The sequence below is a fragment of the Piliocolobus tephrosceles genome, chromosome 7, assembly GCF_002776525.5.
Source record: "Piliocolobus tephrosceles isolate RC106 chromosome 7, ASM277652v3, whole genome shotgun sequence".
NCBI lineage: Eukaryota > Metazoa > Chordata > Mammalia > Primates > Cercopithecidae > Piliocolobus > Piliocolobus tephrosceles.
The window spans coordinates 72,473,079-72,491,251 of record NC_045440.1 but is presented as its reverse complement, the minus strand read 5'-3'; the positions used below and the strand labels follow the sequence as shown (position 1 = coordinate 72,491,251).

General features: G+C 36.6%; 1 protein-coding gene across 4 annotated transcripts in view; it reads left to right on the top strand.

Moving 5' to 3' along the window:
- The window catches only part of EYA1 (EYA transcriptional coactivator and phosphatase 1), a 350,164-nt gene that overhangs the window by 11,645 nt on the left and 320,346 nt on the right, over window positions 1–18,173 (top strand). For all 4 annotated transcript variants that reach the window (XM_031935953.1, XM_031935951.1, XM_023184055.3 and 1 more), the window contains exon 2: window positions 722–826. In XM_031935953.1, coding sequence (XP_031791813.1) covers window positions 794–826 — 33 coding nt within the window. In that variant the 5' untranslated portion in view covers window positions 722–793. The remainder of the gene's footprint in view (window positions 1–721; window positions 827–18,173) is intronic.

Below are 18,173 nucleotides of genomic sequence, written 5' to 3'. Positions count from 1 at the left end.
TCTGAAAGTTAGGAAATTAGAGTGGCATTTAAATTGCTATATATATATATATATATATTTTAAGATAGCTACATGTAGAATATATTTGAAAATGCCACAATTACTGTACATGTTTTGAAGCATCCCCCAAACCCATTCTTCCTGAAGGTGTTGAGTCTGAAGGTACAGACTTGATCATCCATGAAACTGTGACCAAATGTAAACTTGCTAAGAAATAGTATAATATCCTTGCCCTAAGGGTAAAACACTCAACTCTAGCTTTTTCTCTTTCATCTTTGTTCAGACTACAATCATATTTCTTTGTTAGTATTTCCTCTTTGCATTGTGGTGCAGCTGACGTTGATAGATAGCATGGAGAAACTAAATTCAAAAATAAAAAAAAAAAGAAGAGAAGAAAAAAAGCTCTTGTACTGCTGGCTCAAAAATAATGTGTGCGGAAGGATATTTAGCTGCTCCCCCTGCCACCCTACCATCCTTTCTTTCCTTGGGCTGCAGCTGCTGACAGCAGACACAACTGAGCTATAATTTGGCCACATTTGGCTCATGTAAATTGTGATAAACAGTGAGCCCATAATATTTATTTTAAAGACTCATTCAGTGAAGGTAAGTGTTCTTGACTTGTGTATACATGCTGGTAAATGGAAAGCTGCAGATGTGAAGGCCAGCTCTGAATTTCATGCCACACAATTAATACAGCTGCGTGATGCTCTGTTGTTCACAGGTGCAGGGGTGTTGGAACCCTTTGAAGAAGTGTGTAGCTAATAGCCCATACATAATTCAGAAGAAGTCTTCAATGGAAGACCCCCGCGGGATAAATGGACAGTCTGTAAGTAAACAGAATGTCAGTCCTAAGGAAAGAGTTATTACTTTTAAAATCATCATGGCATTTTTATTGTAACCTGAGTATCTGGAAAATTGTCAAAAGCTCTGTACCAATGTACCAATTTTTAATGATTTTGAAGGTTATGAATTAAGTAGTACACTATTTCATCAGCCTAACCTAATTTATATCTTTCCTCAGAGGTATCAGTTATCAAAAGTAGAGCCATAGTGGAAAAACCTAACCTTTAGTATTATGTAATTATCCCAATATGCATAAGATAATTTTTAGGCTTATGGTTTCTTTGCCTCAGAGAAAGCATATATTTGCTTCATAAAACTTAAATTAATGTCAATTTTTTTATTGTTTTATATGTATTTGTTTTATGAATATACCTGTGTGTGTGTGTGTTTTCAAAACAGGTGTTTAGTGAAGAAGTTTCACAGTTTGATGAACTATTGAATGGGCTTTAAAATAAGAGAGCTTTAGGTTATACTTTGTTTGTTGTTGTGAGCAGCAGAGAAAGGGTTCACAGATTTTCTACTGGTTTGTATCAGGAAGAAAGAAAGCTACCTTTGGTTCATAAATGAATATTCCGAATTAGGGGTCATCTTACAAATAACCTTTGAGTTATTTAGAACTTGAATAATTCAATGAATTTTAATTTTATAAAAGCATACTTCAGTAAGTTAAAGTTGTTTTCTTGGAAAATTTCCATACCAACATTTGGGGCGGCATCCGTGACTTTGCATTGTAAGTCCCCTGACCAGATAAGATGCTTTCTAATCTGTGATTTCATAGCTCAGCTTTGTTCACAGTAGAATTACTCCAAGCCCGAAGCATGATCTTTAGTAACACTGTTGTGGTTCCTGTAAATATGTGTTTTACAAGACCTATTGGTGTTATGCAATAAGCCGGGACTGCTAATGGATGGGAATTTTAATAACAAATGGTCAAGTGCTATCAAGGTATCTTTGCAGTCACGCTGTATATAATTATCGAGTGTATTTTATGGATCTTCTAGGTCAACTTGTGAGATAATTCACGTAAAGCACTTTGAGATCACTTTGTATCATGTAGCTTTTACCCGAAACAGAAAACGAACTCAACCCGTTTAATTCATTTGTTTGTTTGTTTAAACTCCTATGATGGGTCTGTGATATTTGAATTTATTAGGTTAAAATACTTTTGTAGTTCATATAAAAATAATGAAAAATAAACTCATTAATAACTTCTTACTGCCACCTTTTATGAACTCTGCTCCCTAGATGGAGGCAAGTTGATACATTGGAGAATCACCAACTAATTTAATAACAACTGCAAAGAAATGCTGCCAATAATGTTTCTTTTGATACCTTGTATTATGCAAATTCTAATTTAAGGCAGAATTTAAGATAGAAGACATTAAGTAAGATTTGAGACTAAAATAACAAATAGGTAAAAAATGTAAAGATTAAAAGAATTTATTTGGCCATCATAATGAAAGATACGTGAGAGGGCAACATAATTGCGTCTCATTTTCTCCTGTTTTTGTTATGTGAGAATGAAGCATTTTCAACCTTGAAAGGTATTTGGCTATCTCAGAGGTGCAGAACAAGGAAGGGGTATTTCTCACGGGCAAACACTGTGTGGCACTGATTGGAGACTCTGTCCTGGCAATTTGGCAGCTGCCTGCTCAGCCAGGAGGGGTCACAATCTCTTCAGAGGCCTTCGTGTGAGGCCTTGGGTGGGCTCCTCGGGCTTCCTTTGGCTCTCAGGTTTCTCCTTTCCTTTAGGAAGGTGGGGAGAGAGGCTCAAGATGGGAAGAGGATGTAGAACGTAGCTAAAAACATTAAGGTAACTCAAGAATGTAAAGAATTTAAAGGTGGTTGTGCTACTGTACTCCAGCCTGGGCCACACAGCCAAGGCCCTGTCTCCTTAAGGAATCGAAAGGAGTCCTTGACCAGTATCCAAAGTGCTCACACTTCCAAACATGATTGAACATTCCCTTGCTCATCACATTCATCTTTCACAAGTTTATGTCACAAAACATTTCAGTCATATTTAGAGTAAAAAACCCCTGTGCCCACTTCAACAGTTAACAGCATTCTGCCATTCTCATTCCATCTTCCCCCCACCTGGTCATCACACCACCACCAAAAGATTGCTGTTTTTCTTTACAGTTTTCTAAGATAAGATGTATATGGATTACAAGGCACAAATCTTAACTGCCCCATTTTGACAAATGGATGTAGCTGTGTAACCTACACCTTGTGTCATAAATTGGAGCATCTCCATCTTCCCAGAAAGCCCTCTTGGACCCTTCACCCTCAGTACCTCCCCAATACTCACCCTCTGACCCTACAGGCAACCTCTGTTCTAATTGTTTCCACTTTTCCTCAGTTTTGCCTGTTCTAAAAGTTCATGCAAGTGGAATTGTCAGTGTGTTTCTGGCTTCCTTCACTTAGGACCATGTCTGTGAGGGTAATCAGTGATGTTGCATGTGTCCGTAGGTTATTCCTTTTTATGGATGAGTTGTATCCATTGTGTCCATGATATATTCTAAAAATATATTAAATCTACTCCAAGTACTTCTCTGGGAACCTTGATTTTTGCATCTGTAAAATGGGAAAAGTAAAATCCATATAACCTATGGTCCTTTCCAGTTTTATTATTTTATACTTCTTTCTTACACTCTGTAGCTCTTTGCTCACAGAATTACACCTACTAATGGTGTATTCTGGATTGTACCTTTTCCAGTAAGGCTGAAATACTTGCCTCCATAAGCATATTTCTGATCAAAGGAATCAGACTTTTGATCTTGTCAGAAAGATGATATTAAAGACAAAATAATACTTCTTGAAAGTTTTTTCACACAATGCCAGCTTACAAAGCATATTTGTAACTCTCAGCATGTGCTCTTATTAGTATCATATTATGAATCTTTATTGCCGTTGTAAACAACAATTCTTTCTCAAGTCTCAATGGTTCTTTCTCTACTCCATAGATACATATATGACAAGATCGAAAGAGAAGGTGGCGTTGCCTCTTCATGTCTTTCTTTCAGCTCAGAGCTCTGGGCTGAGGAGGAGGCTGACAATAGCTACCAGTGTACTTTTGGCTCCATGATGTCTGTTGAGCCTAGAGAGTCTCTCCCTCTGTGGGAAAGGCTAAGAGGAGCTTCCCTGTGCTTTCAGTGGATGGGAGGGTGGTAGTGCAGGGAAACCCTTAAACAAGGATGTGTTCATTCCAAGGGTGTGTTCGTTCTTCATCTTGGTGCTACCACTGTCACTGTGAGATTTGAAGCTAAAAATTCTGAGGGGACTGATGATACTTGAGGAAGGGGAAATAGCTAATCGTATGAACATTGAAAAGTGCAATATTCCTATCTTGTAGCCTCTTGACCCTAGCAGAGCTTTGGAAATATGTCTATCCTATGATGAAATACCATGGGCAGAGGTGAAGCTACTTCTTATTTTGATCCTATGACCCTGAGTAGAAGTGTTAAATCAGAAAATCCACCTTTCTAATTCTGGAAGGTTCTGCTTGTGTGTCTCCTGTATTTAAGAAGCAGCAGTAACACGTGTGATTTTGTAAGTTCTATCCACTTGTCTCTTCACTTCATGAGGACATCATGGAGAGGAGGAGGTTTGTGGGCTTTCACATCATTTCTGTCATGATCTTGCCACTCTTCTATTTGCCTCTGAGGGGTTCCCATCTGGATGAGCACAGTTCCACTCTCTCAGCAGCCACAGCAGTGAAACCGCTGACACCTTAGTGGTATTGTCCCCATCCAAGGTAAACACTGGAAACACAAGCATCAAACAGCAGAGCTATAACCACTTCTTTCAGCTTCTTTAGGTTACAAGGATTTCTAGAAAGAAATCATGTCAAGATAAAAACAAAACAAAACAAAACAAAAAAAACCAGAACCTACTAACTTTTTTTAAAGTGAATTTTAAAAATAAATCATTCTATTTTCCTTATGAAGTTGTGAGGGCTGCAGTTAAAAACCTACCACTCGATAACCCAAAACTTGTGTCTGAATCAAATAGAGAGCCTAGTGTTTTGGAAACTACATTTTAGATGTGAAGTCATAAGACCTGATTTTACCTTTTACTAGCTGTATGACCTGGGGCAGATTTATAAGCATCAGTCTCTTCTGCTATAAAACAGAGATGATAATATTTGCCTTCTCTGATTTAAAATCACAATTGTGTTGGTCAAGTGGGATCATGTATTCAAATGTTATTGGAAAAGTGAAAAGTACAACATAACTCTAATGTACTTTTTATTGGAAACATCTCTAGAAAAATGTGACCACGAATAAAAAATTATCTGGCCGCCTGCAAGTCTACAATACAATTTTAAAAATGTGACCATCACACTTGCATCCAGTATTATAAACACCAACCCTGCATATAGTTGATCATGATGATGTCAGCTCATGCATTGTGGGGTGGAATTAGGTCTCCTAAGACTCTAAAAGGAGCATTTTGTTATAAATGGTAGATACTTAATTTACTTTTCTTTCAAAAATTTTAGATGATGATATTCTAGATCTTCTTGGAATAATTTTATTTTAGGGCTCCATTGTACTCTCATAACTGTAACCTCCTTTAAGTTATGATAAATTTGAAGTGCTAAGACCAGCTTTTGCTGAGATGCTGGGTTTTGCAAGAAAACTATTAAATAAAACATCTATGTACCTTAATCCTGTACTTGGAGATTCTAGAAATAAAAGGTGACTTTTAACCAACCTGGAAAAATTAATTATTTATTTTTTAATAGAAAGAAACCCACTCTTTAGCAGAAGTTACTAAAAGTAGTTATACGAGTATAATACATGTGTAGAAGTGAAATTAACTGGGAACTTTTATGCTAAATCAGCGTTTCATTTATTCAGCTTCAACCCAAGTGAGATTTTATATAAGTGAAACTTTTAGATAACTTAATTATAAAACCATGGAATCCAGAGATTTACAATTTCATTTTTTAAAGCAGAGCATCTTTATTAGAAGCCTACATTCTTTTCTTAGAACTTCTGTAACAAAGCACCACAAAGTGGGTGGCTTTAAACAACAGAAATTCATTGCTGCACAGTTCTAGAGGCTAGAAGTCCAAATTCAACATGTTAGCAGGGCCATGCTCCCTCTGGAACCTGGAGGGGAATCCTTCCTTAGCTTCTGGGAGTGTGCCAGCCATCCTTGGCTTTCTAGGACTTGTAGCTGCAGCACTTCAATCTCTGCCTATATTGTCACATGGCCTTCGCCCCTCTTACATCTGTGCCTCTCCATGTCTTCTTATAAAGACACCAGTGATATTGGATTAGGGCCCATCTTAATGACCTCATCTTAATTTCATTACGTCTTGTAAAGACTCTCTTTCCAAATAAAGTCACATTCACAGATAGTGGGGATTAGGATTTCCACTTATTGTTTCTGGAGAGATACAATTCAACCCATAACAGAAATGAATAAGAGTGTGGGGCCTAAACACTTATCTTTTTGCCTGCCTATCCCCCTCCTGTCTCAGCACCTTGAATAACTAGTTTATGTGGTTGCAAGTAATGGAACTTATCATGAACTGGCATAAGCAAACAAAAGGAGAGTCTTAAGAAAGAGGGCATCTGGGGAATTCAGGTAATTTTTTTTTCTTTTTTCCTGCATGTTTTATTCAGTCCTCTTTTTGTTTATAGACTGGCTTTCTCTGTTCCCCTTGCACAGTGCTGGCTAACCACCATGGTTTATATATTACTGGGTCATCCACCATGCAGGAAGAAAACCTCTGACTGGTCCTGAATGCATTGTGATCCTGTGCTTGATAGAGCAGGTCACTGCAGCAGAAACACCACAGTTCCCAGAGGAGGGGCTGGGCAGACCACCCAATAATTGGCTGTTGGGATGGACCTTCAGAAAACTCCCAGGTTGAGATCACTGAAGTACCAGTTTGAAAGCACATATCTGATCCTATCTCATCATTTTACAGATGGGGAGATTTAACCGTTGATATGCCATCACCTATAATCTAACTATATGATGGCAAAGCTAATAATGAATATATAATTATTTTCCAATACTTAAGGTTTTTTAACAACTATCAGTTAAATGCTATATCTCTAGTATACTAATTTTTCATCTTTCTGTTTATCTATCTGATAGCAATGATGATTTGCGTTTTTGGCATGAAGCAATAAGGCCTAGAGTTGGCGTAGTCTTTTTGGATGTGGTGGGTACTCGGCAAATAGATAATAACTTGAACTTGGGAAGGCAGTTAGGCATAGTGAAGAGAATCTTGACGTGGATTCAGAATTCCTGGTTCTGAGTCACAGTTTATTCTAAGAATTCTTTCAATAAATAACTTCATGAAAGTCATTTCAATTTCTATGCCTCAATTTTGTTTTTTACCAGTAGAGATAGCAGATCTATATTGCTGGGTCCCCAGGATGAAGAAATAAAGATACCATATGCCAAAGCACTTTGTATACTGGAAAACAGTATATACAGCCACTAGCGTCAAGGCCAGTGAAGCATTTTTTTGGAAAGGGCAAGACATTTCAAGTCAGACACATCTGCTTCAGTCTTAGCTCTGTACTTGGGCAAGTTGGTTTTGCCTTTCCAAGCCTCAGTTCTTTCTCATTTGTAAATTAGGCATAATACCTTTCTTGCATGATTGTGTGATTAAAAATAATGTACGAAAGACATACCATTAATGAGAGCACAGATTCTGGGCCCCAACTTCTTGGGTTCAAATTTGAGCTGGGATGGCCTCACTAGTCATTATTTAATTAAAATGTATTTGACGGGGGGAATGAGGTACTATCTGTTAACTTTGATGTAACGGACAGACATTCACAGGGTTAAGATGAGGTTATGACTTGGAACATCAGACCATGCTGGAAGGAATTAGGCAAATTTTTTCATTTGAACAGGCAAGGCTGGCTTGGGCACAGTAAAGGAGCCCAGGATAGAATGTGATCTGAGTTTCAAAAAGACTGGACGTCAAAGTTCACATTGGGCACCAGGTTGTATTAGCAGTTGGGTATTTTCAGTAAAAAATAAAACCTTGACAGGAAAATTACTCCAGAGCCAGGACAGTGACATGTTTATATTTCCAGGGCCAAACACAATGTCAAGCCCTCTACGTGCACTCAGTAAATGTTTGTTTATCTGAGCTGGCCAACATCTTGTGTTCTGGTGTAGCTCACTTGGTCCATATGCACCAAACAGATGGAGTGTGACAAAGATGAAAATTGCTTGTGGCTGATGCTGGAAAGAAAGGAAAGAGGGGCCCTAACCATTGAGACTCATTGCCCCTGGCTGCCTCTGATCTGGAACTCTTAACATGCAGGAGTCTGAGAGTTTAAAGAACTATGAACTGGTGTCGGTGAGCAGCTAGCAATCGTGGCATGTGGATCTCTCTTTCTGAATAAAAGCCACAGACTTTAGGACTTTGTTTTTTATGTGTGTGTGGGGCAGGGGGCAAGGGCTAGGGTGGGTGGTTTAAATACTTAAAAGAAAAAGAAATCTGGTAATCACCAGAAGTGTGAGCTACAATAAGAAAGCCATTTCGGTATAGCAGTAATACAATTAACTTATTCTATAAAGGACCAGATAGGAAATATTATAGGCTTCCAGGGCCAGAAAATCTCTATCACATGCATTCACCTCTGCAGACGTGGCATGAAAGTTGCCATAGACATATGGAACAGAGTCCCAGGATAATGTTCATGTATGTAGATAAAAGGAGGATCCATGCATTGTTCTGTTGTTACCCCAGTCAGCCCTTCCTATCTGTGGATGGGATGCAGAACTTGTGAATAAAGTGGGCCAACTTAAGGGGCTGGGGAATCCAAGGATTTTGCTATCTGTGAGAGTTTTGGAACCAGTCCTCCACAGATACCCAGGGATGACTATCCCTACATGCAAGGTGGGTCTACAGTTGTGCGCCCTCTCCTTTCAAGATTTCTCATTTTATTCCTGTCATGCTAGCCCTGACATCTTGAATATGACTGTTTACTCTCTCTGGGCCTCATTTTCTTTATTTGTAAAATGGAAAATTTGGGAGAAGATCTCTTCTGATTTTAACACAGTATGATTTGACTGGTGTCCTTATTGTATTGGATTAACTGAAGTTATAAAGTCTTTGCATCACAAAATAAATGTGTGGTGGTCACCAAGGGACGGGCAGGAAGACCAATCATCAAAGTCAAGCATCTGTGTGAACTCAAGTATTCAGTTCAGCGATCCAGTTCCATAGTTCCAGGATTGCATTTGAACCCTAGTGTGATACATTTCTATATTTCTAAATCCTGCTTCTCTTTTTTTTTCCCCCCAGTCTTCTTCATCCATCAGCCAATGAATCTTGTTGTAGAACCCGTAGATCTTTATGTTGGCTCTAATGTGATAATGATTCTTTGATGTCCACATTTCTGTGCATCCATAATTTTATTTATGTCTAATATAATATACAATGTTCCTGTGATTAATTTTAAAACATGCCTAGAATAGTGATAAATAAGTACTTCTACATTTTGTATCCCATTCCTAGGATGTGCTTTTGGTGATTTTAAAATATGTTCACAAATTATTTGCTACTCCTCCCTTTAAGAGATGGAGCCTCGTAAGGGGCCCTTTGGATGAACCTTCTCCTTGAGTGTGGTCTGGACTTAGTGACTCAATTCTAACAGGGAGGAAAAAAATAGCAGAAGTGACAGTGGCCACTGTGGACACTAGATCACAAAGGCCCCTATGGTTTTCTCCCTGCTCTCTACTGGATCACTCACTCTGGGGGAAGCCAGCTGCTATGTTGCGAGGACGCTCAGGCATCCCTGTGGAGGGGCACATGTAGCCAGGGACTGGAGCCTTCCACAACAACCTTGGGAGTGAGCCATCTTACAAGCAGATCCTGCAGCCTCAGTTAAGCCTTCAGATGACCGCAGCCCCAGCAGACAGCCAAGAAATGTTCTCATGAGTCCCTGAGCTAGTACCACCCAGCTAAACTGCTCCCAGAGTTCTGCCCCTCAAAAATTGTGTGAGATAATGAATCTGTTACACAGTGATAGATAACTAATACACGGATCTTATCAACCTATTTTTCCATTAAAATTGATAATCAGTATTTTTGAAGCAAAGTGAAGCTTGATCATGAATATAATTAATTATATTAAAATAGCATATATGCTATATATAACTAATTATATAAATATATGTAATTAGATAGGTATAATTAATATGACTCTTCTTTCTCCTATTCTGTTTTATGCAGAATCTATCACTGGCTGTTTTTGTAGACTGGGTACATTCAGATGTCAATTTATTTATCTTTATCTGCTCTTCTGAAACATTATCTTAATTCTTCACACAATAAATGCTTTGAACTGCTAATTAGCATATATTTTATTCTAGCTTGTATTGTTCACCCAAACTTAAAAGTCTGTTTGCCTTCTAGGCCATGAGCTGCTTGAGGGCAGAGAATATGCAAAAGAAACAACCACCCTCCCTCTGACACTCACTATTTCACTATTTTGCACATCCATGTGCAAAATGTTTTGGTTGAATGAGTGAATAAGTACAATTGCCTGGAGCCAAGGTTTTGTAAACAGAAAAAGATCTTCAGGCCTGCTAGTGTGGCAGCTTTAGCCCCTACTTGTCTCCAGGGCACACAAGCACCTTTGGAAACAGGCCAGGATCAAGCTTAGAGGTTTTTTTGCTCTGCCAGGTTTCATGAAGGTAAGCGGTGTCTTAAAAACAAACACCACTGCTATTAAACATCATTAACTTGAACTCCATTAATTGAAAATTTTTGATAATTTGGGGATGAGGTTAATTTTATAAATGTTGCTTTATAAAAACAGGATTATAAAGAAGTTAATAATATAGATTAATTTAACTTATGTACATGAATACATGAAATTAGGTGGGCAAAATATGTTAACAATCGCATACCAAAAATTTCATGTGCTTTGTGCAAATAAATTCTATTCCCTGAAGAAATTTTTCTAAGGTACTCCACTAGATTAAATTAGATCAATTAATGTTTATATTTCAAAGGAATTCATGAAATTTCCTTAAGTGGTCTCCCAAATTCAAACAACATAACTTAGACTCACATTCTCATTTTTTTTTTTAAATTTTGATTTCATGCAACTCTCTGACTTTGTACTCCCATCTTGTATCAATAAAACAGTAACTGAACTTACATTCTTACCACGTTAATTCAGCGCATACCTGTGAGGGCAGAGGAGGGAGCGTGGGTTTGTCAGGCAACAGAAGGCTAGTGTTGGAGCCCTGACTCAGCTGCTGCCCAAGTGTGTGCAAGTCTCTGATCATCTCTGAGCCCCCATCTTCATCTCCAAAATGAGGATCATATTTCAGTACTGGGTATCTCAGAATGGTTGTGAGGATCCAAAGACAATCATGATGCCTTTAGTCAGCAATGTAGTAACATACAAACTGTACATGTTTATTAAGAGCATATCTCAAAAGACAACAAATGTGTGTGTTTTATTCCAGGTTGTATTCCAAAACAAAAACAATACTTCCTGTGTCCTCCTTAATATTTTTTCCTTCTTTCTGTAAGTTAGAAGGGAAAAGAAACTTTTTTTAAAATTATTGATTTTATTTAATTGTTTTTTTTTTTCATTTTGAAATATGCTATCTATAGTCCAAAGGGATGCCAGAGATCATTGTATTGGGCCATACAAATATTGCAATGGATGACATTCATTCACCCATTCTTGTGATTGTTTAATTCAGGTATAAACTAAAATTCCATTCAGGGATTCCAGAATTCATGGTAATTTATTTTGATGTTTAGAAATGCTCAAATTTTTATTATATCAAAAACATTTGGCAAAGTATATAGTATGTGATGATTTCTTTCTTTAATGAGGCTGTTGTATTTCTTTCAAAGTATAGCTATTGCAGGGATGTTTTTCAAGAATGAAATTTTATGCTTTGCATATTCAGGTATTAACTTTAATACTAGTCATATTTTACAAGTCTAAAAATGAATGCTGGGTTTGGGATTGATTATTTAATATAACATTTCTAATTTCTATTTACAAAAATTAGGTTTTTCTGTCATAAGGAAAAATGACCGAGTACACGTTTTACTTTATTCATTCTCAGTGCTCACATTGGTGATTTTTAGTGATGTGTTTGCCTAAGTTTCTGTGAAACATTAACACAATACCATGATTACCTGGCCTCATCTGGTAAATTGGGAAGGTTACCTTTAAATGAGTTCAAAAATATTTTGTGTGTGAAATTATGTATCTGAAAAATGTTTCTATTTGGTTAGTTATGCCTGCGTTGACCATTTGTGTTCTCAAAATAGAAGCTGTTGGTGATTAAATGGAACTCAAATAACTTATAAATTTCATTCATAAAGTTGGCTTTTATTAAAGTTCATTTGTTAAATGTGTTATATTACAGATTAGAATTAGTTGTTTGCTCAGCTTCCAAATTACTTGGGAAAAGAAGTGTACTCACTATTTAGTATGGACTAACAAAATTAGATCTGTATTTTAACTTCATCAATTTCATTTTATTTTATCTAGCCTTAAAAAAAAAATGATTTTCTTTCTGTTTGCCCTAGGAAAATTTTCTAAAATATGGTATCTCAAAATTGATATACATCTTTCTCACTCATTTGGAATTTAAACTGTGAGCCAGGCTGCCATCTTAAAACAAAATTGTAGCCAGTGAAAATTTTCAAATGAACATATGATCTATTTATGACATTGAATGGGGACTATAATTCACAGAACCATTAGTAATGGCAGCAAGAGAAATAACAGGGGTAATTCACACAAGTGTGCAATGAGATTCTATGGTGAACTTCTCATTGCTTTGAGCATTAGAGTCCTTTGAAAATTACATTAACTTTTTGGGACAAAGGTGATTGATTTGCTGTAGTTGTAACTGAGGTTAGTGGCTTTCACCTTCACTGCCAATGAAAGCTGAATAGATTTTTGGCCGGGCGCGGTGGCTCACGCCTGTAATCCCAGCACGTTGGGAGGCCGAGGCGGGTGGATCACGAGGTCAGGAGATTGAAACCATCCTGGCTAACACAGTGAAACCCCGTCTCTACTAAAAATACAAAAAATTAGCTGGGTGTGGTGGCAGGCACCTGTAGTCCCAGCTACTCGGGAGGCTGAGGCAGGAGAATGGTATGAACCTGGGAGGTTCATACCATTCTCTTGCAGTGAGCCAAGATACAGTGCCACTGCACTCCAGCCTGGGCGACAGAGTGAGACTCCGTCTCAAAAAAAAAAATTAAAAAAAAAAAAAAAAGAGCTGAATAGAATTTTATATTACTTTGGAAGACTAGGCCCAAAATTCTTGTAATGTTCTCACTCACCTTAAAACATGAGAAAAGATAATAAATACTAAAGGCACTTGTAAACGTAGAAAAACAAGTTTCTAATACTATAATGAAAATTTTTAACATAAGCGTATTTTACTACAAAATGAAAATATAATAGAATTGCATATTAACTTGTTTCTAGAATCCTTTCAAGTTGTTGCCAAAAAATTTGCTTGAGGTCAGGTACAGTGGTCCATACCTGTAATCCCAGCCATTTGGGAAGCTAAGGTGGGAGGATAGCTTGAACCCAGAAGTTCAAGGCCAGCCTGGGCAGCATAGTGAGACCACTGTCTACAAAAAATAAAAACATTAGCCAGGTGTGGTGGCATGGGCCTGGAGTCTCAGCTACTTGGGAGGCTGTGGGAGGAGCACTTGAGCCCTGGAGGTCAAGGCTGTAGTAAGCTGTGATCACACCACTGCACTCCAGCCTGGGTGACACAGAGATCCTGTCTCAAAAAAAAAGTTTGTATTGATAGCAGAATTTTCCATACATTATATATTTTTAAGTCATTAAACCACTAACAGTCCTTAAGGACTGCAAGTTACAAGAAGTTAAATCAGCTGATTTTCTTGGGAGAGATTAGTTCTATTTCTTTGGATATGTCCAGTGCCTATTACTACAGAAAATAAAGAACGTATATTAGGCACTTACTATGTAGCAGAGACCATTCTAAGCACTTTACATATACAGCTTTAGCTCATTACTGCTCGGTGATAATCTGTTAGAGACTCCTGCCTAGAAAATAAGGTGGAACTGGATTACTTCTAAAATCCTTTCCACTGCTGAGAGTTAGTGAATTCATGATTTATTACCTAGTGCTTAATGAAAGAGAGTAAGTGGGTCTATAAGGATCAAGGTGGTTTTTCCATATTTAAGAAGGCAAAATACATAATGCTCTCTGCTGTTCCTTTGGGCTTAGCATATAATTTTTAAGAAACCTTGCTATATTTTTCCAGAAAGCTTCACATAAAGCACATACAGATTATAGATACTTTTGATATTTCCATGCTAGTTTTCAAGCCCTCTATGAGCCCCATAATGTAGTAAAGTCCCTTAATTCTTCTTAATATTTAGCAAAATGACATATGATCCATGATTAAGCAATAAGCTTTATAAGCTTTAGTTTGTCATAAATTAACTCAAGGAGCTTATCCTGTTTCTTTTCTTTTCTTTTTCTTTTATTATCTTTCTAATAGAAGCTCAGATTGACAGTTATAAATCTGAACTTAAAATGGGCTATCTAACTGATTACTTGGTGACTAAGTAATAAAAACCTTTGAAAACGTGTGCAGCCTTAAGAGAAAAGCGTAACAGAGTTGTGCCTGTGAAATGCTTGGGAACCACTGACTTATGGTTTGTAAAGCAATTCACTTAACATTTTTGACATTTGGGGGAAAAAGAAGTATGTTTAGATTTTGATGGTTTGAAAATATATGTTAATGGGGGGGGAGAGGGGAGGGATAGCATTAGGAGATATACCTAATGTAAATGACGAGTTAATGGGTGCAGCAAACCAACATGGCACATGTATACATGTGTAACAAACCTGCATGTTGTGCACATGTACCCTAGAACTAAAAGTATAATAAAGAAAAAGAAAAAAAAATAAGATTAATAGCTCCCCAAAAATGTATGTTAAGAGACCCTGTTTCACCATTTAAAGTTTTATAGAAGAGAATTCTACAGGGATTTCTCTGGTTAATAGATGCATGCATTTCCATGCATTATATTTTTAGACATTTCTGTAGTGAATCTACAGATGCATATATATCATTTCCCACATGTAGTTCCAAATTTTTCAAAAAATTAGACTATGAGTATCTCAGTTAAATTAAAATGAAACTCACAAATATCATGATCTTACCCTTAATTCCATGTCACTGAAATGTGAGTGGTATTGAGGACAGATTTGAGATATGACTGAAAACATTATATTCAGCCATTTTTGTAGTTTTTGTTCTCAGTATTTATTGATGCTCTTATTATTAATTTACTACATATATCTACTTATATTGTTCATTTCCATCTATTATTAGTCATACTATGTGTCTTCTCTTTGATTCAATTCTAAGTAATGCTGGCTTAATTTGAGTTAGAAAAAAATAAAGTTTTTTTTTTTTTTTTTTTAAAAGAGCAGACCCAAGTGTAGGATTGGAACAATACTTAACCTATTGTGTCCAGTCTTGTGATAAACATTTTAGTTTTAACTGTCAAATTTAATTACCTGTTGAGATTCATGGTACTTTGGGAACCAGAATATACTTGCAGCTAACTACAAAGATAATATAATTGCAATTCCTTATGTAAGTTTTAAAATGACATGTGTTAACTTTTTTTAAGTCTTGAGAATACTGTATTTTAGGTTATTTTACGTGTATGTATTTTTGAATGTAAAAAAAAGTCACAGCGTTAGTCTTTATTTCTGATCTTCATTATCTCAACTGTTTTAAGTGCTTCGATAGCCTTAGCACAAGTTGATGAGGAGCTAGATCAGCTCACTCAAGCTGAACTCTGGCCCTGGGGGTGTGAAGGTGGGGAGAGGAAGTGTTCTTCATCTCTTTCTCAGAGGTGTGATTCTGTTTACTTTGGAAAGAAAAGATACAAGTATCTCCCAAAGTGGATTAGACGTGGCAAGACAAGATGATACATTTGCACTATAAACTCTCAAGCAGCTGTGAGAATGCAGTATGTGTGAAATTTCTTACCTTCTTAAAAATCTTGATAGAGTTGTAGTTAAGCTCTTAACAGTCAAAAACAAACTGCCAATGAAGTTTATTTTCTTTTTTGCTGAGTTTTCTGGGCCATTGTTCCGCTTGAGGGGCCCTGTTTGTTAGTTTTGGCTCTCGACTTCTCTTCCTTAAGGATAAGCTCTCCTAAGGCACTTGTACAGGGCAGTGCTCAGGGACTGCCTAGCAGTTTCTTCACAGGCCCAGCTAAAGCATAATTCAACTGCATGACTTCCTGCCTCAGCGGAGGGGGTGGCCAATGAGGGGATTTGTATCTGTAATGTAAATACATAGTTGATTGTGGAAAAAACTGGGACATTATTGTTTGTTCTCATAAAAGGTTCCTGCTGGAAGTTTTATTTTAAAGTTGGCTTTTAGCCTTTTCTGCTATGACTTGGATACTGATCTGATTTTCTGCTCTCATGCCCTTTATTAAAAATTTAAAATATTTAATTCAACATTAACTGTGCTTACAAGCCACATAGCAGAATAAAATCACATTACAAACATTGTAGTATTAGATTTTATCACCATTTATTTCTTCTAGCCTGTCCAGGGATTTCTTCATGTTCAGTAGAACTAATTTGCAGTCAGACACTGAGGTCTTCTAGAAGGCCAGCAGGCTCCAGAAATTAATTTATCCAAATAACCGATCCCTCCTAGGCCAACCATAGAGGGACACCAAAATGGCCTAAGAAGGCAGAGCCTCCTTTTGAAGTCTGGAATGTTTTGACTGACTTGAAACAGGCGGCTGGAATGAAAGGATAATTTTCAGTGACCCAGGGGATTTTTTTTTTTTTTTTTTTTTTTTTTGCCATTTTCAAATATTAGGTAAAACAAAGAGAAATTGCTTGCTCTAATTTAGAGAGACTTAGCAATCAGGAAGGCAACCAGACTGAGCATAAAGTTCCAAGGTCTATAGCAGAGGCTCATTTACTAAACCTAGATTGCTGGCAAAATCACAATTATTATACCCTTAAAAAAACTTAGAGGGGATAGGTTTTAGTCAACACATCTGTATTTTCATGACTTATACCTGAATTATTTTCTTAGTATTTTAAAAAAGATAACATGAATTGCTTTGATTTATTGCCATCTAAAAAGTTGCTATATTTTAATCTTAATTTTATTAAACGAACAGGAGGTTATAATTTAAAGTAGCTTACTATAGCAAATTAGTTTACCAGAAATAGTGTAGATATTTCGTATTTGTCTGTTAAAAATGAATAGATTTTAAGTCCATGAGATCTTTAAAGTAAACTATCACATGAGCAGAAGCACTGTCCAGGTGTAACAAATGTTTTTTGTCTTCCAACTCAGAAGAGATCAAACCCATTTCCAAGAGATTCTTTCCTTACATTCTATGTTAATATTCATTGTCATAGGGGAAAAAAATACTTCGTGTTTTTAGTGAAGAAAATAAATTGGCAGTAGAAATTGGTAACCAAACTGTACAGTACATTAAGATATAAATGGCAAATGCTTCTTTTTACACATTTCATGTGACTTGTAGTGCAAATATGTACTACTATAGCATTATTTAGGCAAAAAGTGTTCAATAATATTTGTAATTTAAAAGTTCTGGATATTAGTAGATGCTAGCTGATTTTATAATTTAGGTTTTTTATTTTACAATTTTATAAAAATATGAAGTAATATATGTACTAACAAGGCCACAAACATGTCAACCCTGTTCCTGGCCATTGTTCATTCTTTTAATTGGTGAAGTATGTACTGAATTAATTTGAACAAAAAGAAATTATAATTTGATTTCTTTTGATTTGTTTTCAGATGTTTGCTTGTTTTTGCATTGGGTTGATTCATACTCTATACTCTCGTAGCCGAAGTTGTCAAACTTTATTTCTCTAAGTCTCATCTTTAATTTTTATGCCAGTTTTTGTTTGATCAGCTGCCTTTGCAAAGGCCAAGTGCATGGTAGATATAAGAAAAACATCTGAAGGCCGAGTGCTTTCATGGGAGGTAATGGTAACACTATTCCTAGACATGACAGAGAGAAAATAGTATTGTCCCTTCACCTTTACATCGTCTTCAGGTTTTTGTTTTAGCACACTGAGATTCTGATTTTTAAAATGTCAGCTGTCTAATAAGTTGTGAAAAATAGATGTTGGAAAAGAAGGAAATTGAGAGGTTTAAGTGATGATTTACTGGGGCCACCAATATTGATCACTTTTGGAGGGAAGGTGAGTCAAGATACCTTTGGCAAGAAGAACTAAGACTCTAAGTAAATATGTAGTAAAGATTTAAGAAATGTTTG